Source organism: Podarcis erhardii (assembly GCF_964252035.2).
Source record: "Podarcis erhardii genome assembly, chromosome: 17".
NCBI lineage: Eukaryota > Metazoa > Chordata > Lepidosauria > Squamata > Lacertidae > Podarcis > Podarcis erhardii.
This window is the reverse complement of record NC_138515.1, coordinates 28848743-28866480: the sequence shown is the minus strand read 5'-3', so window position 1 is coordinate 28866480 and position 17738 is coordinate 28848743. Positions and strand designations below refer to the sequence as shown.

The window sequence follows — 17738 nt, the reverse complement described above, 5'->3', positions numbered from 1 at the left end:
AACACTTCAACAAATCATTAATCTTCTTTTTAAAAAGAACAAACTGAACATTCACAACATTCTGTGAGGAAAAAGGTCAGTCTGGATGGAAAATAACTTTGCATAGACAGACTTTAAGGAAGGAACAGCTACACGGACAAGGAGAGAAGACGGAAAGAGAAGAAAGGGAGAAAAGCTAGAGCGCATCTGACATCAGGCATGGGAAAGGAACAACTGGAGTGCATTAAGAGTGCACTCACAATGATTCATCTGCAGCTATGGCTTGCATTCTGCCGTTTTAATTTGGCACCATATGCAAGTCATGCTGCTTTCACCAGAGATTTAAATAACATCGAATTCAAGCTGTGGTTGCAAAGGCACAACTGGGAGCATTTGCTGCCATGACTTTACCAGTGCCATGCGTGGCAACATACATCAGTTTAGCGACGGGTGGGTGTGGCCTGTCCAAACCAGTGTTGCAAGCCAATTGGGGAGGCCTGAGAAGCTTAATTATGCCAAAAGTTCCCCTCGGCTGGAATAGGCAGCAGGCTCATAAACAGGGACGAATACCAGGAGGCAAAAATAAGGTGTATGTGGCGCTGTGGGGACGCGGGTGGTGCTATGGGTTAAACCACAGAGCCTAGGACTTGCCGATCAGAAGGTCAGCGGTTCGAATCTCCACGACGCGGTGAGCTCCCGTTGCTCGGTCCCTGCTCCTGCCAACCTAGCAGTTCGAAAGCACATCAAAGTGCAAGTAGATCAACAGGTACCGCTCCGGTGGGAAGGTAAACGGCGTTTCTGTGCGCTGCTCTGGTTCACCAGAAGCGGCTTAGTCATGCTGGCCGCATGACCCGGAAGCTGTACGCTGGCTCCCTTGGCCAATAAAGCGAGATGAGCGCCGCAACCCCAGAGTTGGTTACGACTGGACCTAATAGTCAGGGGTCCCTTTACCTTATGTATGTATGTATGTTTACTCAGAAGTAAGTTCCAATGGCTTTAATAGAAATTCCTCCCAAATAAGTGTACTTAGGATTGCTGCCTAAAGGAAAGAAATGCAAGAGAAGGCAGGTGAAAGCAATAAAAGGGGATTTTTAATTTTATTTTGAAGACCACTCTAGATCTAAGGACAGAAAAAGCTAAACCTTGCTGCCAGAAAGAGAGGCGAGACGACAGACAAGAGTACTAAGAAGGCAGGGTGAATTGGTAGAGAAACAGAATAGCTGAAGGACACAAGAAAAAAAAGGCAATCTAAATAGACAAAGACTTGAGGAAACAGATGCATTCACATTAACCCATGGTTTGTCAAAGCCTCGGGGTAGGCCAGTAGAGGGCATTATCTGTAGTGGGCCCTAAGCTGTGGAACTCCCTCCCCACGGAAGTGCATCTGGTTTCGGAGAATTCAGAAGACCCTTGCTTTTGACACTTGAAATATGGATGTTTTCAGGGCCCATCTTATTTTTATGGCTATAAGCTGTTTTGAATTGTTTTCAATATTGTATTTTAATGCTGTAACCTGCCCAGGGACCTTAGGGCAATAACAAACAAACAAGAGATGTTTCACAGGTGAGCAAAGCCCAGTGCCACTGTAGCATAGGGGAGCATCTAGAGTGGCTGAACAAAGCATGGTTAGGGTTAGGGTCATACAAAATGGGAGGGGGCGGAAACAGGCATGTGTATTAATTTAAGAATAAGAAATACACATTTATAAAATCAGCTTACCCACATGCTTAGGCAATTTTTGAGGTCTGCACTGCATAGGTGTTGAAGCAGAGACAGTTGCATTTTTCTGATTAATGCGCTTTACTTCTATTACTGCATATGGAAGGCATTGCCTAGGCTTGTCCACTGGTTTTGAATGTTCATTGTATTCATAAAAATATATCTGCAAATATGAAAAATATCACAAGAATATCACTTGCAGGATTAGTAAAAGTGCATCCTAGACAAAGACTGCTAAAATAACTTCAGGTTTTGGTCATATTTCAGCAAAATTGACTTGTAAAACATCCACTAGTTTAAAATATATCTCACCTTCCATTTATAACATGATACAAAACTAAAATTAAAGAAAAAATCTAAAAACACTATAGTTATTGTGGAAACATTCAAATATTTAATGTAAGAGCTTGAATTACTAGTTGTTTTATTTTATTGCAATTTCAATATTTGATTATAAGCTGCCTTAAACTCTGAAAAGGGTAGAATTTTTTTTTAATTTACATTTTTTATTTATATATACCTGTTCCCTGTCTTACTGAGAGCAGTCTTTGCAGCTCAGCTGCACAGCCAACATTTCCGGCCTCTAACACAGAAGACATAACTCTGTCTTCCTTTGCCAAAATTCCCACAAGAACTCGGGAGCCTATCAGCAATAAAACTGGGCTTCCAGGCTCCCAAGTTGACCTGAGTGAAGGTTTGTCCCAGTCAGGTCCGCTCTGGGGTTATAACGGTAGGGCTTGCAATGCGCTCAGCACCAGAGCCTTCAGTTAGCACATAGGTGAAGAGCTGATTCTTCAGATACCAAGTTCTCAAGCCTTGACAGGCTTAAATGGTCATAACCAGCACTTGGAATGGGTAAATGAAACAGACCAGTAGCCAGTAAAGATGATAACAGTACTGTCATGTGCTTGTAATGCCCTAATACTAAAAGGAACATATTCTGCAGCAACTGAAACTTCTGAACCTCCTTCAAAGGCAGTCTCACATACAATGCATTATAGTAATCAAAATAGTAAGTCATACTGCTTCCTGCAGCAGTTTCCTGACCTGCCTCCATCCCAGTTGTCAGTCCTGCCAGAAGCAAGAGGCCTGTGTGCACCTAGCACCATAAAGGAGTCCGACTAGATCAATTACAGAAGCATTATCCCTGTCTGTATGAACTCAAAACTATAAAGCAGGCATGTCCAGCTCCCAAGAGACTGCAATCTACTCCCAGTATATAAAAAAAACTGGCAGTGATCTACCCACTGTCATTGGAGGGAGGAACGTGCGTGGGGTGGGTGGATTGCCCAGAGTTGTTGAGCTTTTTGTGGGGAGGGTTGCACAGAGTTTATAAACTCCCCCCCCCCCCGGTAACTTTTTGTACATGCGATCTACTGGTTGGACATCCATGCTATAAAGCAATTGCTACCAAAATCATGAAAAGCTATTGTAAAAGCAAGTTGGTTAGAATGAAATCAACCCCCAAGCTGTTACAATCATCACACAAAACTCTTTAGCCATATGCAGACATCCACATCCCATGAGAGATGATGGAGTGGCCCAAACTCATCCCCTTCCATTCTGGTATTTGCACATTGGATTTCAGTTACACAAACACAAACACACCCTTTTGTTATTCTTTTTACAACTTTTTAATTTCTCCTGTTTGGTAGTTTGGCAAGTTATTCACTGTTCAGGCTCATGTGCTCAGAGAAGGGTGACGATAAATGGGTGTCGATGCTCTGAGTCCCAGATTATGAACTGTTGAACTGGACAAGTTTCCATCCCTTTGTTATGTCTCCCACTTCTTCCGGCTATAGGTACTACTTGGTGAAAAGTCCCCAAATGGTCCTCCAAATCTCTTAGAAGGGTGTGTTTTTATGTAGCTTATAGAGCAGAATTTTCTCTCATGTAGGTCTTGTATCCAGTTCTCTGTGTCTGGTGTGACTTGGGCTTTCAATGTTGGGAGGGTTATTCATTTTGCTGTGAGCATGGCTCAATGAAACCTGCCTTCCCGGCAGGTATGTAGCCAATTATTATCTTGGTGCCTCCTATTTAACACGGATTTGTCCAGAACCAAGTTAATTCTAGTCTGTACTTCTGTCCCAAAGAGTTTGATTACAGGGCAGAGATGCATTTGAAATAAAAGGACAAATTCTACTCATGTAAAAACACGCTGATTCCCAGATCATCTGTGGGCCAGATTTAGAATGCGATTGGGCCAGATCTGGCCCCCGGGCCTTAGTTTGCCTACACATGGTTTACATCAACAGCAATGATCTGTGGGTATTAGGTCCATGCATCCAAGGTGTGTTGGTGGAGGAATATTTTCTAAGTCTAATGTCATGGGTACGTCGTTTGACACAACACAGGTCCTTTCCCCACTGTGCAGTTATCAGACAGGCTTCTAATTCTTGGTTTCACTTATGTCTAATTGGCCTTAGGGTATTACATACTAATGTGTATAGGGACTTACTGAGTTTTCCTGAGGTGATGGTATGTTCTGTTTGCAAGAGATCTGGTGTGTCTGCTGCACTCAGGACATCGGGGCCAAATTTTGCTCATATACTTTATTATCTTTATTATTTTATCTTTACTTTAGATCTTGTGATTTATGTGGAGGTTGTTCCACTTAGTTGTGCATTTTCTGATGTTAGCTCAATTGGCAGAATATGAGATGCTAAATCTCAGGGTTTTGAGTTAGAGTCCCCCATGGGCTTGAACTGTGAAAAGACGCCACACAAAAAAAATTATGTATGTATGTTCTGTGAGAGATACTCACTCTGCCCATGCTTTTCTTAAGTCAAGATTTTTGGCTGTTATATGTAGATTGCGTCTGATGGCAAAGTGGGCAAATGGGTCAAAATGCATTTCGTTTGCTACTGCCACCCAGGCTTGTGCGATAGCAGCTATGATGGGGGTTTATGTTGCAGAGTTTCCCAGTTGCTTAGAGTCTAGTGCTGCCCAGCTGTTTAGCTGACTAAATATAGTTCTATCTGCCTACTGTGAGATAATCTGCTTCCTGTTGCCATTATGGAACTTGTGCAATTAGATATAGAGCAAAAAAATGGTATTATCTAATTGCACAAGAATACAATTTTTTTGCTCTATAAGACTCACTTTTCCCCTCCTAAAAAGGGGAAATGTGTGTGCGTCTTATGGAGTGATTGCAGGCTGCACAGCTATCCCAGAAGCCAGAACAGCCTAAAGGTGTATAATGAAGGTGCTAGGCAAACCTCCCTGGGGAGAGAATTCCAGACAGGGAGCCACTGCAAAAAAAGGCCTGCTCTCATGTTGCCACCCTCTGGATCTCTTGTGGAGGCACATGAAGAAGGACCTCAAAAGATGATCTCAGGGTCTGGGTAGGTTCATATGGGAAGAGGCGGTCCTTGAAGTATTGCGGTCCTGGGCCATTTAAGGCTTTATAGGTCAAAACCAGCACTTTGAATAGGGCCCATAAACTAATTAGTAGCCAGCGCAGTTGGACCAGGATCGGTGTAATATGCTTAAACCCTCTTGCTCAGGTGAGCAACCTGCTTTTGAATTCTGCACTAGCTAAAGTTTCCGAACTGTCTTCAGAGGCAAACCTACATGATTGTCATAAATTTGGGGAAAGAGTTCTGCGGGTCCACTGAAAAAAAGCAGTGTGCCACCTGCAAAAGGGCTATCTTATACTTAAATCTTCAAAGATGAGGGCGCTGTGGTTTGGGAGACATGCTATGGGTGGAAATGGGAAGTTGCACTCCCCCTAAAGCACCAAGTTTGCAGATTGGTAGTGTTTCTAGAGTTAACACTAGCAAGTGCAGACTGTGGTCAGGAGTGCTTTTTATCACCTTAAACTATGATGTGCTCTTTGTGGGTCTGCTTTGAAAATGGTTTCAAAACTTCCATGGCTGCAAAATGGTCAGGTCAGAGTCTGTGTTTTTTTCACATTTCAAATCCCATCACAACCCAACAGCAACAATAAATACCATTCCTTCCTTCTTCATCTGAAGACCTCCTCCAGAGAGGGGACCTTCCCTGTCATGGGGTCTCAGTTATGGAGTGCCCTTTTCAGAGAAGATAGTTTGGTGTCAACATGTCTTTTGGGTGTTGGGCAAAGACTTTATTAAGGTGGGCGTTCCAGCATGTTTTACAATTTTTACAAAACAGCTTTCTAGTTTTGCAGCAGCCCCTGATGATTGTACTGTTTCTAAGTTGTATTCTGCACTCATAATAATAAATTAATAATAGAATATAAACATTAAAAATAAAAGAACAAAGTTTCAAGAATACAACAAGCATAATGAAATATGACATCTGATTAGGTCGCATGTGCAAAAGTTAAGGATTCCCTACCAAAGAACCAATGGCCTGGTCCTCCAATGAATCCTTAACTGAAGGATGACTTCTGGACATGTGGCAATCAAATTTTGGAGTTGGATCCAAAGCAACTTTCTTCTTGCCTTTAGGAGGCTGAATTTTTTTCACTTTTCCTAAGAGAACCTATCAGATTAAATCAAAGAAAACAGAATTATTTTCAGTAAAATGCTCATATGATTGCATTCAGTTACCTAGCTGGACATCCTTTCCTATGAAGTAAGTATATGGAACAAAGTTTTTTTAAACACAGAAAAAAGTGCCAATCCCCTTAAGAGCATATAACTTTTTTAAAAAAAGTCAATGTAAAATAATGAACTGTGAGTTAACGAACATGAAAATAAAATATACACCACAGACAAATATCAAGAATGTACTCCTATATTCTGATTTCAGATGGAGGGTTTCTTTAAAAAAACAGTATGTGATTTTATCACTCACCCATAGAGGCTTCAGTATAAAAACTTAATAGCTGGAGTAGACATAACACTTGTCTAAATGCAAGATATTTAAATCCTGCATAGGAAATGAAAATATAAATTCTTAAGATTTTAGTAAAAATGTATATGAATCTGAGGTATACTAACCACTATTATCTGATGGTATTTTTGTGTTAGATTATGAATGAGGACTGCCTTTTCGCTCAGTTTGAAGATGGCCTGTAATTACCTCTTTGTTGTGACTGGAACACACTCAGCGCTTAACAAATCCAAACTGCTCCTCCCAACACCATCGTCTGACCCACGCATTGAGACTATAAAGCTGCACCTGTCTAGCTGGCCTTGCACATGGAGCCAGTAGCATTTCAGAGATCGGTCCCAACTTTCAGCATCCTACCTAGCAACTTAAATTTGGCTTCTGCATACAAAAATGCATTATAGTCAGAAAAAAAAAATCATTGGGATAAAATATTCGGACATAAAACGACTCCTCATGCTACACACTTGCCTAGCATTTACCATTTCTGTATAAAACTTACCCTGAAAATAATGATATTTTCTATTGGGACTGAGTGTTCGGATGCATAATTCAGAGCAACGTCAATGTGTCTGAATAAATATATGCCAAGTTGAGGATTTCCAAGTTCCTTCATAATTTTTAGTTGTTCTTTCTTGGAATGACCAGTGTGCAGGCCATTCTGACAAATGTTTGAGACTTCCTTGTTAGAGACAAGTAAAAAGCTAGATGTTTCTTTATCTTGCCTTCCTGCTTCACGCAACTTAGTCCTAGCAATGAAAAATAACACATTATACACATTTCCAAATAATTATATACATTTCAGATAAATGCTTCTTCACTTTCTTAGATTATAAGCAATTTCATAATACTGGTGTATTTGATTTTCTTTATACCCACTTGCAAGAAAAGGTAACAATCTGGCCCTGACCACATTGCAAATGGATGGTTGCTTAATAGTTGATGGTTTTCTTTAGTACATTGTAATTGGCTGTTTTAGTATGATGGCTCTTCTACATGCCATGGATTGTTTTATATCCAAGAAAGAGAGTCCGGTCTGATGAGTAAAGCTGCTGCCTATCTCTAAAACTGAAAAAATGTAATACTGTTAATCTTGCTATTACAACCCATTGAACCATGTGAGTTTCAAGGAAGTGGATAATTCAGGATGAATGGGCATGTATTTCCTGCAGAATGGAGCTTAGCATATGTGGTTCAGGATGCGGGGGGTGTAACAAAAGGGAAGGCAGGTGGCCTAGAGAGTCACATCACGCAGTCCAATGTGTATGGCTCAGGACTGGAGAAGGAATTGCCTAAGCCCATGGGACTAGGAGAAAGCAGAACTAAACTTCAGCATCTGTAGTCAATTATGACTATGGATAGCTAGTTGTGTGTGTGTTTGATTTTTCTGATAGGGCTCCTATAGCTTTTGCACATGTAATGGACAAGCGTGTTGGATCTGGAATGGAGAAGACATGGGTTCAAACCCCAGCCATGAAGGGGCTCACTATGTGGGTTGGGCAAGTCAGTCTCTCTCTCTTTTTCATGTAATTGTTTTTAGAATACAGTGAGAAAACACCACATATAAACTTATTGGGAGTATAAACTTATTGGAAGACAAATATGATAAAATAAAATGGATTAATTTCTCTTCATATAAGCACAATTCACCTCTTTGCGACAAATTCTTCTTCCAGATCTTTATTGTGAACCATTTTTATCTTATTGAACTGCCACAAAGACTCGAGGTTACATTCTTTGTCAAGGCAACTTTGAATCAGCCGTTGTTTAATCTCATTACTGTCTCTCTGATTATTGGAACACTCCGTTAGTAAACCTAAAAACAAATAAATAAAAAGTTTTAAGAAATCTATTAGAATTACAGTCATGGGGATTACTAAGCAACATTCTTGGCAACACAGTGATGGTCACAGGCAAAAGAATCTCCCAAAGACATTACTGTCAAGTTACAAGGTTTAGTAAAAAATCTCAGGAGAGAAAATCTTGCTTAAATTAGGTCATGGAAATTAATTCATTGCCAGTTAAAGTAGTATCTATGTTATACAGGGGCACATGTGACACTGCTTGGTTGAACTGGTGCGGTGGCATGAAGCATCCTGCTGCTTAGGTACTAAGGAGTTTCCAATCCAGCTTCTGTAAGGAAAGGGAAGCTGCCAGTTTGGCTTCGATTAAAATTTGCACAGAGGCAGCGAAAGGACTGAGAAGTGGTCCTAGGATATAAAGAAACCACTGGGTTCCTATTTCCTCTCCTGGCCCCTCAATATACGTCTGTGTTTCCACCAATCTGTGAGATACAAGATGGAGAGGGTGGGATGGAAGGGTGGAGGGCGAGAACAAAACTTTAAAATAAAGAAATGACGAAGGGGGGCAGCCAACCAGGAAAACACAGTGAAAAAACTTACTCAGATGATCTAGCAAACATGATGAAGGAAGGACTAGCCAAAGGGACAATTTACACAAAACAACCACTCAAGCAAGCATTTCTCTCCACACACACAAAAACATGAAGACCTAACTGTCCCTCTGGAGACGACATTGCAAGTTGAAGACCCTGCCTTTCTCCAGTAGGGGGACTAATCCCTATTAGGAATGGTGTCCCCCTCTATGTGATAAAAATAAACAGAAAAGGAAGAGAAAGGAAACTCAGGCAAGAATGGTAATCAGAAAGCAAGCTTTGAAGAAAATTCACAGTGCATAAGAACAGGTGTTATGGAAGGATGAGAGACAGACAGGAATTATAGGAAGGCTGGTCAACAGTTCAAAGAATATGGTTGCTTAGTCAGAGGAATTATGCTAGCTATGGCTTCTACTGTCATGGCAGCATTGTGACCTTGCAAAACTATGAAGTTCACATACTGATTTAAGTTAATTTGGCTGCAGGCTTCAAGTCAACCTTTATTTGAAAGAATACAAGTAGAGATTGAGAAAATTCAGATGGTTCATGCCCCTTTGTAAACCATTTTTCATGCATACCCCCCATTGTGGCAAGGAGTCTTCCTGTGAAAGCTTTCACCTTTGTTCTTGACAACTAACTTTTTAACATGCACATGTTATAAATACGTAAGTCAATTGTTTTGCATCATACAGTTTTTGCATATTTATTGAGGTATACAAGAGCCTCTTTACTTTTCTTGCTCTTAATTATTTTTTGATACAACCAAGACTACAATCATGACCATGTTTACTCAGAAGTAAATCTCAGTGAACTTCAGTGAGGCTTACTGCCAGGTAAATGGGGTTAGGATTTAGCCTTAATCTGCTACATTTTATGAGTTTTCAAACTCATTTGAATGCATCATTTCATGCTGTTCTTTCCCTATGGAAAGAGGTCCCTTTGTCAAAGTAGAAAGAATCATCTGGCTCTGACTACCCATTACTGACCACCTTAACTTTCTGCTTTAAAAGTGACATTAAATTTAAAATTATCTTCCTTTCCCTCATCCTTCAGATTTTCTTGACTTTTAACTGAACTACGAAATGAAATGTAGCTGATGCCTGGGTGACGGAAAGGAGATAGGATGGCAAGTTTATAGTGGCTGGGCTGGCAAAATCAAGGTAGCAAGAGCAGCTGCAATCCTAACCCCATTTACCTGGAAGTAAGCCCCTCTGAATACAATGGGACTATTAGACATGATTAAGTTTGCAACCATGGATAGCATTATGTTGGTCAATTAGGCACTTCATTAACTTTGATTTTTAAGCCCTTTGTTGTTTTGCTGCAAAAGACTAACAGGGCATTCCCTGTAGAAATTAATTAAAATTGAAAAGCAATACACAGAGGTAACAAATTTGTAAATATCTGTTTGATTCATGCATGTCTACATGCTCTATAAAAGCTACGTATGTTTCTGCGTTAGTAGATAAAACGGAACATAGACTTGTACAAAATAAACCAACTGCAGTGGAAGAGAAAGTATCAGATGAAAGTGCAGATAAATATTGGAACAGATTGAAGCATGTTTGTGCATCCCTAACGGGAGCAGCCCTTTTTCTCCGTACAATTACTCAGGAAGTGGTGGCACATCATAGTGGAGGACAATATTTAAAGCAGAAGGTGGGAATCCTTGCAGGAAGAACTACAGTGGAACCTCTACTTACGGACGTAATCAGTTCCGGAGGTCCGTCTGTAAGTTGATCTGGGTCGCTGGTAGAAGCGCCGTTGTGCACAGGTGCATTCGGCGGCGGCACACTTCTGCGCATGTGCAGATGGCGGCAGCCGCTTCTGTGTGTGCACAAATGGCAGAAGCCACTTCCGCACGTGCATGAATAGCAGCAAACCCGGTATTTACTTCCGGGTTTGCTGCGGTCACAACTTGGATTGGGCCCAAGTAGAGCCAGTGGTAAGTAGAGGTTCTACTGTACTCAGAAGAATCTGACATCCTAGGCTCCTTGGGAGGAAGGGCAGGATTTAAATTTAATAATAATGATAATAGTATTAGCATATCTGCCACTTCCCACAACTGGCAAGGATGCTTAAACACAAGTAAACCATTAAGATTCTCTTTGCAAATGTGACTTAATTTTGAATCTGATACAGAATAATTTACAAAAACAAACAATTCGATCAATCTTTATTGAAAGATTATAATGGATAACAAAGGTACATCTCTGTTGGAGTTCACAGAATAGTATTATTGAATAAAAAGGCTGAAGATGGGATGAACCAAAATAAAAAAACGTTGAAAACAAGGATAAATCCAGCACAGGTAAAAGCTAAACCTAAAATTTGAAGGCCTGGCACAATAAAAAGGTTTGGATTTGTTGACTAGAACTGTAGTGACAAGGTCAAGCAACTCATTTTAGGGATAACAATCCATAACGTTGGTGCTATGGCAGAAAGCTCTGTCCTGTGGGACCAATAACTTTACTTCCTCCCGACACGGATGCTACCACAGCCAATCATATGGGGAAACTCTTCAGAAGAGGGGAGAGACAAAAAGGCACAGGTAGTGTCAATTCCTATTATAAACATCAGAAACTGTCAGGATACAACTGACCTGGGAAAGTATACATTTCTGAAGTACAATGACATGAACTGTTTGAAAATGACAATTTCTATCACATATCACATTGTTTCTTTGCTTATTAAATTATGGCAGATCTATAACACGTGATCAAAAAGTATTTTGTTATTTGTCTACTGTACCTTTATCAGGAGCTCTTTTAGGGATGGTAAATTTTTTCAAACGACTTTGATCTGGCAAAAATATACCCTTTGTATTTGACGTTCTGTTTTTCTGTATCACTTCCATCTTTGGTTCCTTTTCTATTTTGTCTTCAACCTGAATCAATAATGAATTGCAGAAACTGTTATTAAAACTGTAACTTGCTTTTTCTTATTCCCTCCCAGTCTCTTTTTCTTTTGTCCCATAAATCTTGAGCCTGAGAGCAGGGAGTGTCCTCACTGAAATTTGTACACCACTCTGGGAACTCTTGTAGACTGAAAAGCGATAAAAATGCCAATAACTGTGGTAGTAGTAACATTTGCTTTCTACACAATTATTTTATTGTCTATAAATATCTTCCATCATTGCCCATTCCATTTCTATTTTTAATTCCTACTGCACCTGGATGTTCAATTTCCCTATTAACTCTGAAGCAAGAATGCCTCTTTTCCACCCCAAAAGTTTAATAATAAAAGAATGCATTTCAGTGTGGGCAAGTTAAGGCTCCCCCCCCCATACCACTACGCTCAGTAACTGCCTACGGTAACTGCAATTAAATTGGCTTATCAGTTGTTACTTTTGTTTCGCACTGAAGAACATGCAGCAACATATTTAAATGAGAGACGCAAGTAGAAATTTAAAATACGTGTAAGCATATTAAATTTAAGTATATGAAAAATTGCAACTGCTTTTATTCTTGCATTTTTATCTGAAGTATCACATTTCACAACTATGGTTTGTATCCTAAGTTCTACAGAGTAGACCCACTGAACTAAATGAACCTAAAAAGGTAAAAGGTAAAGGAGCCCTGACAGTTAAGTCCAGTAACAGATGACTCTGGGGCTGCAGTGCTCATCTTGCTTTACAGGCCGAGGCAGCCGGTGTTTATCCACAGGCAGTTTTTCCAGGTCATGTGGTCAACATGACTAAACCGCTTCTGGTGCAACGGAACACCAAAACCAGAGAAGTGCACGGAAACACCATTTACCTTCCTGCCGGAGCGGTACCTATTTATCTACTTGCACTTTTCTTGGCGTGTGTTCAAACTGCTAGGTTGGCAGGAACTTAGGTTAGTCTTATCCATTGATTTCAATGGGTATACTTGGACTGGTGTTGAATGCAACACTATAAGGTAAAATAATCAACCAAATACTGTTATTAGTATTTCAGAAGCAATTCTGAGTGGTTTTTACAGCAGTAACTCTTGAGCTAAGGGAATGAATTATGGTGGGCTGTTATTTATGAACTAGGCACTAGAGGGAGATACAGTACATGTTTCCCAGCCAAAAATAATGGCATAGAAGTCTCCAACATTATTATTTTCATTCTCTACAGAATTGTATTCCAAGGACCATAAACTATTCATGGAGATCTATTAGCACCAAAGGCATCTCCAGCAATATGTAACATTTTGAATATCAATACAACTGCAGACAATTTACACAACCAGTATTTATCACAGTGATATGCAGTCTATGGGGGTGAGGGTAAAGAAAAGTGTGTGGGCACACTGAATTACTGAAGTTGCTTACAAGTTTTTAGTTCTTTGTTTCTCTGGAAGATCAAAATACAGGTCAACCAGTCAAAGTCTGTCCTTGAACCTCTAAAACAAGCATATCCATGATTGGATGACTATAGCTTTCAAAATCAACACTAATTTTCTCCAATCAAAACAGTTCTATGACCATTACAAAAAAATAATATTTGGGCAACCCCAAACACCCTCTATGAGATGACACTGATTGACATATGACCAAATACTTTTGGTGCAAGATACTGTAAAGGGCTTGGGTACATGCACTTATCAGTGCCTTCTGCTCAGTGTGGCACTGGCCAAGATTCAATGCCATCTTATAAAGTTTTTCTGGAGGTGTGGGTGTATGATTTGTGGTGGCCCAGAGATTATTTGTGGGATGCATACTATCAGTGAGCATTCCAAAAAAACTAAGATCAAGAGCACATGAAGAACCTTGTTGGATCATTTCACAGTACCAGTCCAGGAATCAATCATTCTGTTTCCAGAGTGGCCAATCTAATATCTATTCAGGCCGGCAGGATTGGGTGGGGAGAGATCTTCAGATGTGCTAAAGAAATAAATGGGACTCCTGCCTCCCCCAAACTCTTGCTGTGCTGCATAGTGCTACAGGGCTTCTAGACCCAACCCTGAACATTCAATAGCTAATAGGATACAGGCAAAGAGAGAATTCCGGAATTTTTCAGCTTCTCAGCATGCACCCAGCCAAACCCTAATTCTCACCCTCCAGGACACTGCAGTTTTCTTGACATGCTATCTTCCTAAACTCTGATTCAAAACCATCATTGAGAGTATGCAGATTAAGATCACCTGTAAGCATGTTGATATTTGATACTAAAAGGTCAGATTTAGCACACTGTACTGAGAAACTTCTAATAAAGTTTTCTACTTTTTGAATAGCATTAAAAAAAATTACAGATCTGTGACAAAGAAGGTTTGTTTGGGAGTTTCTCCTAAAATGTACCCTTATGTTTAGAGGGCTATGAACTGTGCAATTAACATTGGGCACAAGGCATCCCAGAACAGCTGTCACTTAAAGAAGAGTTGTTTCCTTCCCTGAATATTAAACATACGGAAATATTTTTGCAGTAACAAATTTCTGAAATCAAGCTTAGTTTATTTTTTATGTTTCTAGGAAGAATATGCATTTCAATACAGAATAAAAAAGACAGAAAGTTACACCATAAAGTATGGCACAATACTAAACCATTGCCTATGTACCGATCTTACCAGAACTGCTAGAGCAAACAAAATTCTGATTTCTCTTTAAGAACTGCCAATCACAGTGTTCAGACTTTTTATATTTTTGACATGTCTGTTATGCTTTTGCTCTGTTCAATTATTTCCTCACGCTGAGTTACCACAGTAGCAGCTGCTGATGTGGCAGCACTGTCCTGACCTCCAGTCTGCAGCTTACTGGGAGGAGAGGAACAAGGTGGTAATATGGTGCAAATGCACCAGTGGAGTTCATCCAGCATTCCTGCTGGTGCATGTGCTCAATACCAACCTCAGCTCTCTTCTCAATAAGCCACAACAATGCTGAAGATGAGAATTCATAAGTACCACTCCTCCACCACATGCTACAACATTATAACGTTGAATACATTATAATATATAATACAGTAGAATATATAAAAATACTCTCTAGAATATACAATCTAATCAAAATCAGATTTAAAAACAGGATACACGTTTCATAGATCATGTATAAATATAGTCATATCCATGTAGCTTGAAAATAGAAACTAATTCAATTTTTGACCTATCTCCTAGTAAAGAGAATCATGTTTCTGAAAGCCATGCAGAAGTGAGCAAGTCTGCCTTATTATCTACACAACATATTCAATTGCTTGTGCTGCATTTTGCAAATCTATTAAACTAGTTTGATGTGGTGTTCACTTTGATGCAATTAAGGACAGTTGACATATTCTATGTTTTGCCCCTAATAACTTTTCAGAAGTTTAATATTAAACTGCCTAAACACTTACAATGCATTTCCTCCCGCAAAAGAATTCTCAGCACTATAGTTTACCCCTCACAGAGTTACAATTCCAAGCAACCATTAACAAACTACAATACCTAGAACTCTGAGAGGAAAAAGTGTTTTGAATGTGATTTAAAGGTATAGCATGTAGACACAAGATTCCCTTATGATATTACCCTAACAAATCACACAATTTAAAAGCTAGAAATTCTATAAAAGTGTAGAATTCTTAAACATAATCTCATTTATGTACTTTAATTCTTTTCTGGGTGGCAAGATAAAACATCCAAACATCAGCACTTGAAAATGCTAGTAACAAAACTGGTGTATTTTGTGTCTGTTAACTTTATAACATTTTCTACAGAATATTTGAACCAAGGGTATATTATGGTAATTATTATTCCTCCATTTGCTACACTAATTACCCCCCACCCCTTACTTTCAGGAGTGGCTGGACCGTTTTGAAATATCACAATTAAAATATGCAAGCTATGAAAACCAAAACCAAGCAGAGATATGTTGCTTAAAGATACCTTTCCAACCAATTATTTGGGAAGATTTTCGTTTCTTGGAAAGGATTTTCAATACTTCCTTTCATGGGAAGATTTTCTTTTTTAAAAAAATCTGGATTGGAAGTTACTTAACTCTACAGCAAATGAAACACTACATCAACAATGAATCAAACCAAACTGTCATAATATAGTTGTTTTTTAACCTTTTGAGAATATATTTGTCCATTATGCAAACAAACACAGACCACAACACAACGCTAGTGTAAAGTAAAAGTTTCTAAAAAGATCTAAAACTCAATCAAACTAACTTCAGAAACCCCACTGATTGTTAAAAAGGATTTTCTTCTTAACCTGTTCAGGGTTCATTTAAGTCTTGCATTTACTCTGTTTTAGCTATGAGATTCACCTTAATGAACAAGGACAAAGAGTGGGAACTTTGCACTTCTTCATTGTAATTTTAGAAAACCCAATAAAGCAGTTTTTTTTAAAAAAAGCAAGTAAAAACAATATCAATCAGCAACAAATTTCTGAAAATGCTTTACACAGGTAAAGTAACTAGCTGGATACGAGAGAATAAACTATCATAGGCAGGAATAGGCTCACCTAGTGATCACTTTTACCTTATGAACTTCAGCGAATATATGCATGCTCTCAAGTTAAATAATCATTTTCAAAGTGTTACCAGAGGGGACAGCATTACAACAAATTAGGCTGCGATCTTCAACCTCTTGCACTGAACTTAATTTTCAGTAAACTATGATGGCCCTACATACTCTTCCAAACAGTAGTGGGAACATTTCAGCAATAAAACAAGAAACAAACGGGGGATGCACTGTGTAAATAACACATCACCAGTTAAGTTAGCCCTTAAAATAATTTAATCACCTTAAATATACTTACCAAGGTAAATGGGTAATTCTTCCCACTAATTTCAACAGATATGTATGGGCAACATGTAGGTTTTAATTTGAGTGAACTGAGGGCATGGTGTGATTGCTCAGAACCAAAGGCAAAGCATTTATTCTAGATTTAATAACATGGGTACCTAGATGGGTGTTTTTTAATTGTTACGATTGAAAAGGACCCAAAATGCAAACTGGACTAACTACTTTCACATCAAATAGACAGACAGACAGACAGACAGACCGACCAACCACACACACACACACACAGACACACACACAGAGAGAGAGAGAGAATGAATGAGAGGTTCCAACTTTCAATTTCAGAACTGTATTTCTGCTTTCTAGATTCAGATGGCTTAAGTTTCACAACTTGTAACTACGAACTCCCACAGTAATACTCAGGAGCGCCGTCCTTTATTCTTCCTTCGTTCCCAGCCCTACCTCTAATAAGAGACACGAAATCCAAAACCTGCTGCGCGCATTGAACATATTCCTCACCACTATCAAGAGTTAGAGCAAGAAGCTAAATCTTATCACCACCAAATCTTGCCGCCACCACCATTACAAAACCGAAGTGACAATAACAGCATTTACTTTTATAACCTCAGCGATGTCGAGAAACAAGAGGGCTTCGCGGGGATCGGGGAAATGAACAGGGTCCAGATCCACCCGGGGGGGGGGAGGGGGAACCACTCTCACACGGACGGAAGGCGCAAAGTTAAATGTGCCCAATTCGGTTCCGCAGCGGGGCATGCAAGTAACCACTAACACAGGCGGCACCCTTTTGTATGTATAAAACAGTGCCGTCTCTGTTAGTGGTCACGAATTTCGCAGCACGCTTTTCCAGTGATACCTCGGGTTAAGTACTTAATTCGTTCCGGAGGTCTGTTCTTAACCTGAAACTGTTCTTAACCTGAAGCACCCCTTTAGCTAATGGGGCCTCCCGCTGCCGCTGCTGCACGATTTCTGTTCTCACCCTGAAGCAAAGTTCTTAACCCGAGGTACTATTTCTGAGTTAGCGGAGTCTGTAACCTGAAGCGTATGTAACCTGAGGCGCTGCGAAATTCGTGGCCATGGGACTCGCGCCAACGGCTATTAGCCCGGGCAGTAAAATGGAACCTC

The 17738-nt window shown here is 39.8% G+C and overlaps 1 protein-coding gene across 1 annotated transcript in view; it reads right to left on the bottom strand.

Annotated features, from left to right (window-relative positions):
* The window catches only part of TEX15 (testis expressed 15, meiosis and synapsis associated), a 30733-nt gene that overhangs the window by 12449 nt on the left and 546 nt on the right, over nt 1–17738 (bottom strand). The window contains exons 2-6 of the mRNA XM_081844685.1: nt 11663–11798; nt 8167–8332; nt 7019–7265; nt 6019–6165; nt 1699–1861 (exon numbers count right to left, since the gene is read on the bottom strand). Coding sequence (XP_081700811.1) covers nt 1699–1861; nt 6019–6165; nt 7019–7265; nt 8167–8332; nt 11663–11798 — 859 coding nt within the window. The remainder of the gene's footprint in view (nt 1–1698; nt 1862–6018; nt 6166–7018; nt 7266–8166; nt 8333–11662; nt 11799–17738) is intronic.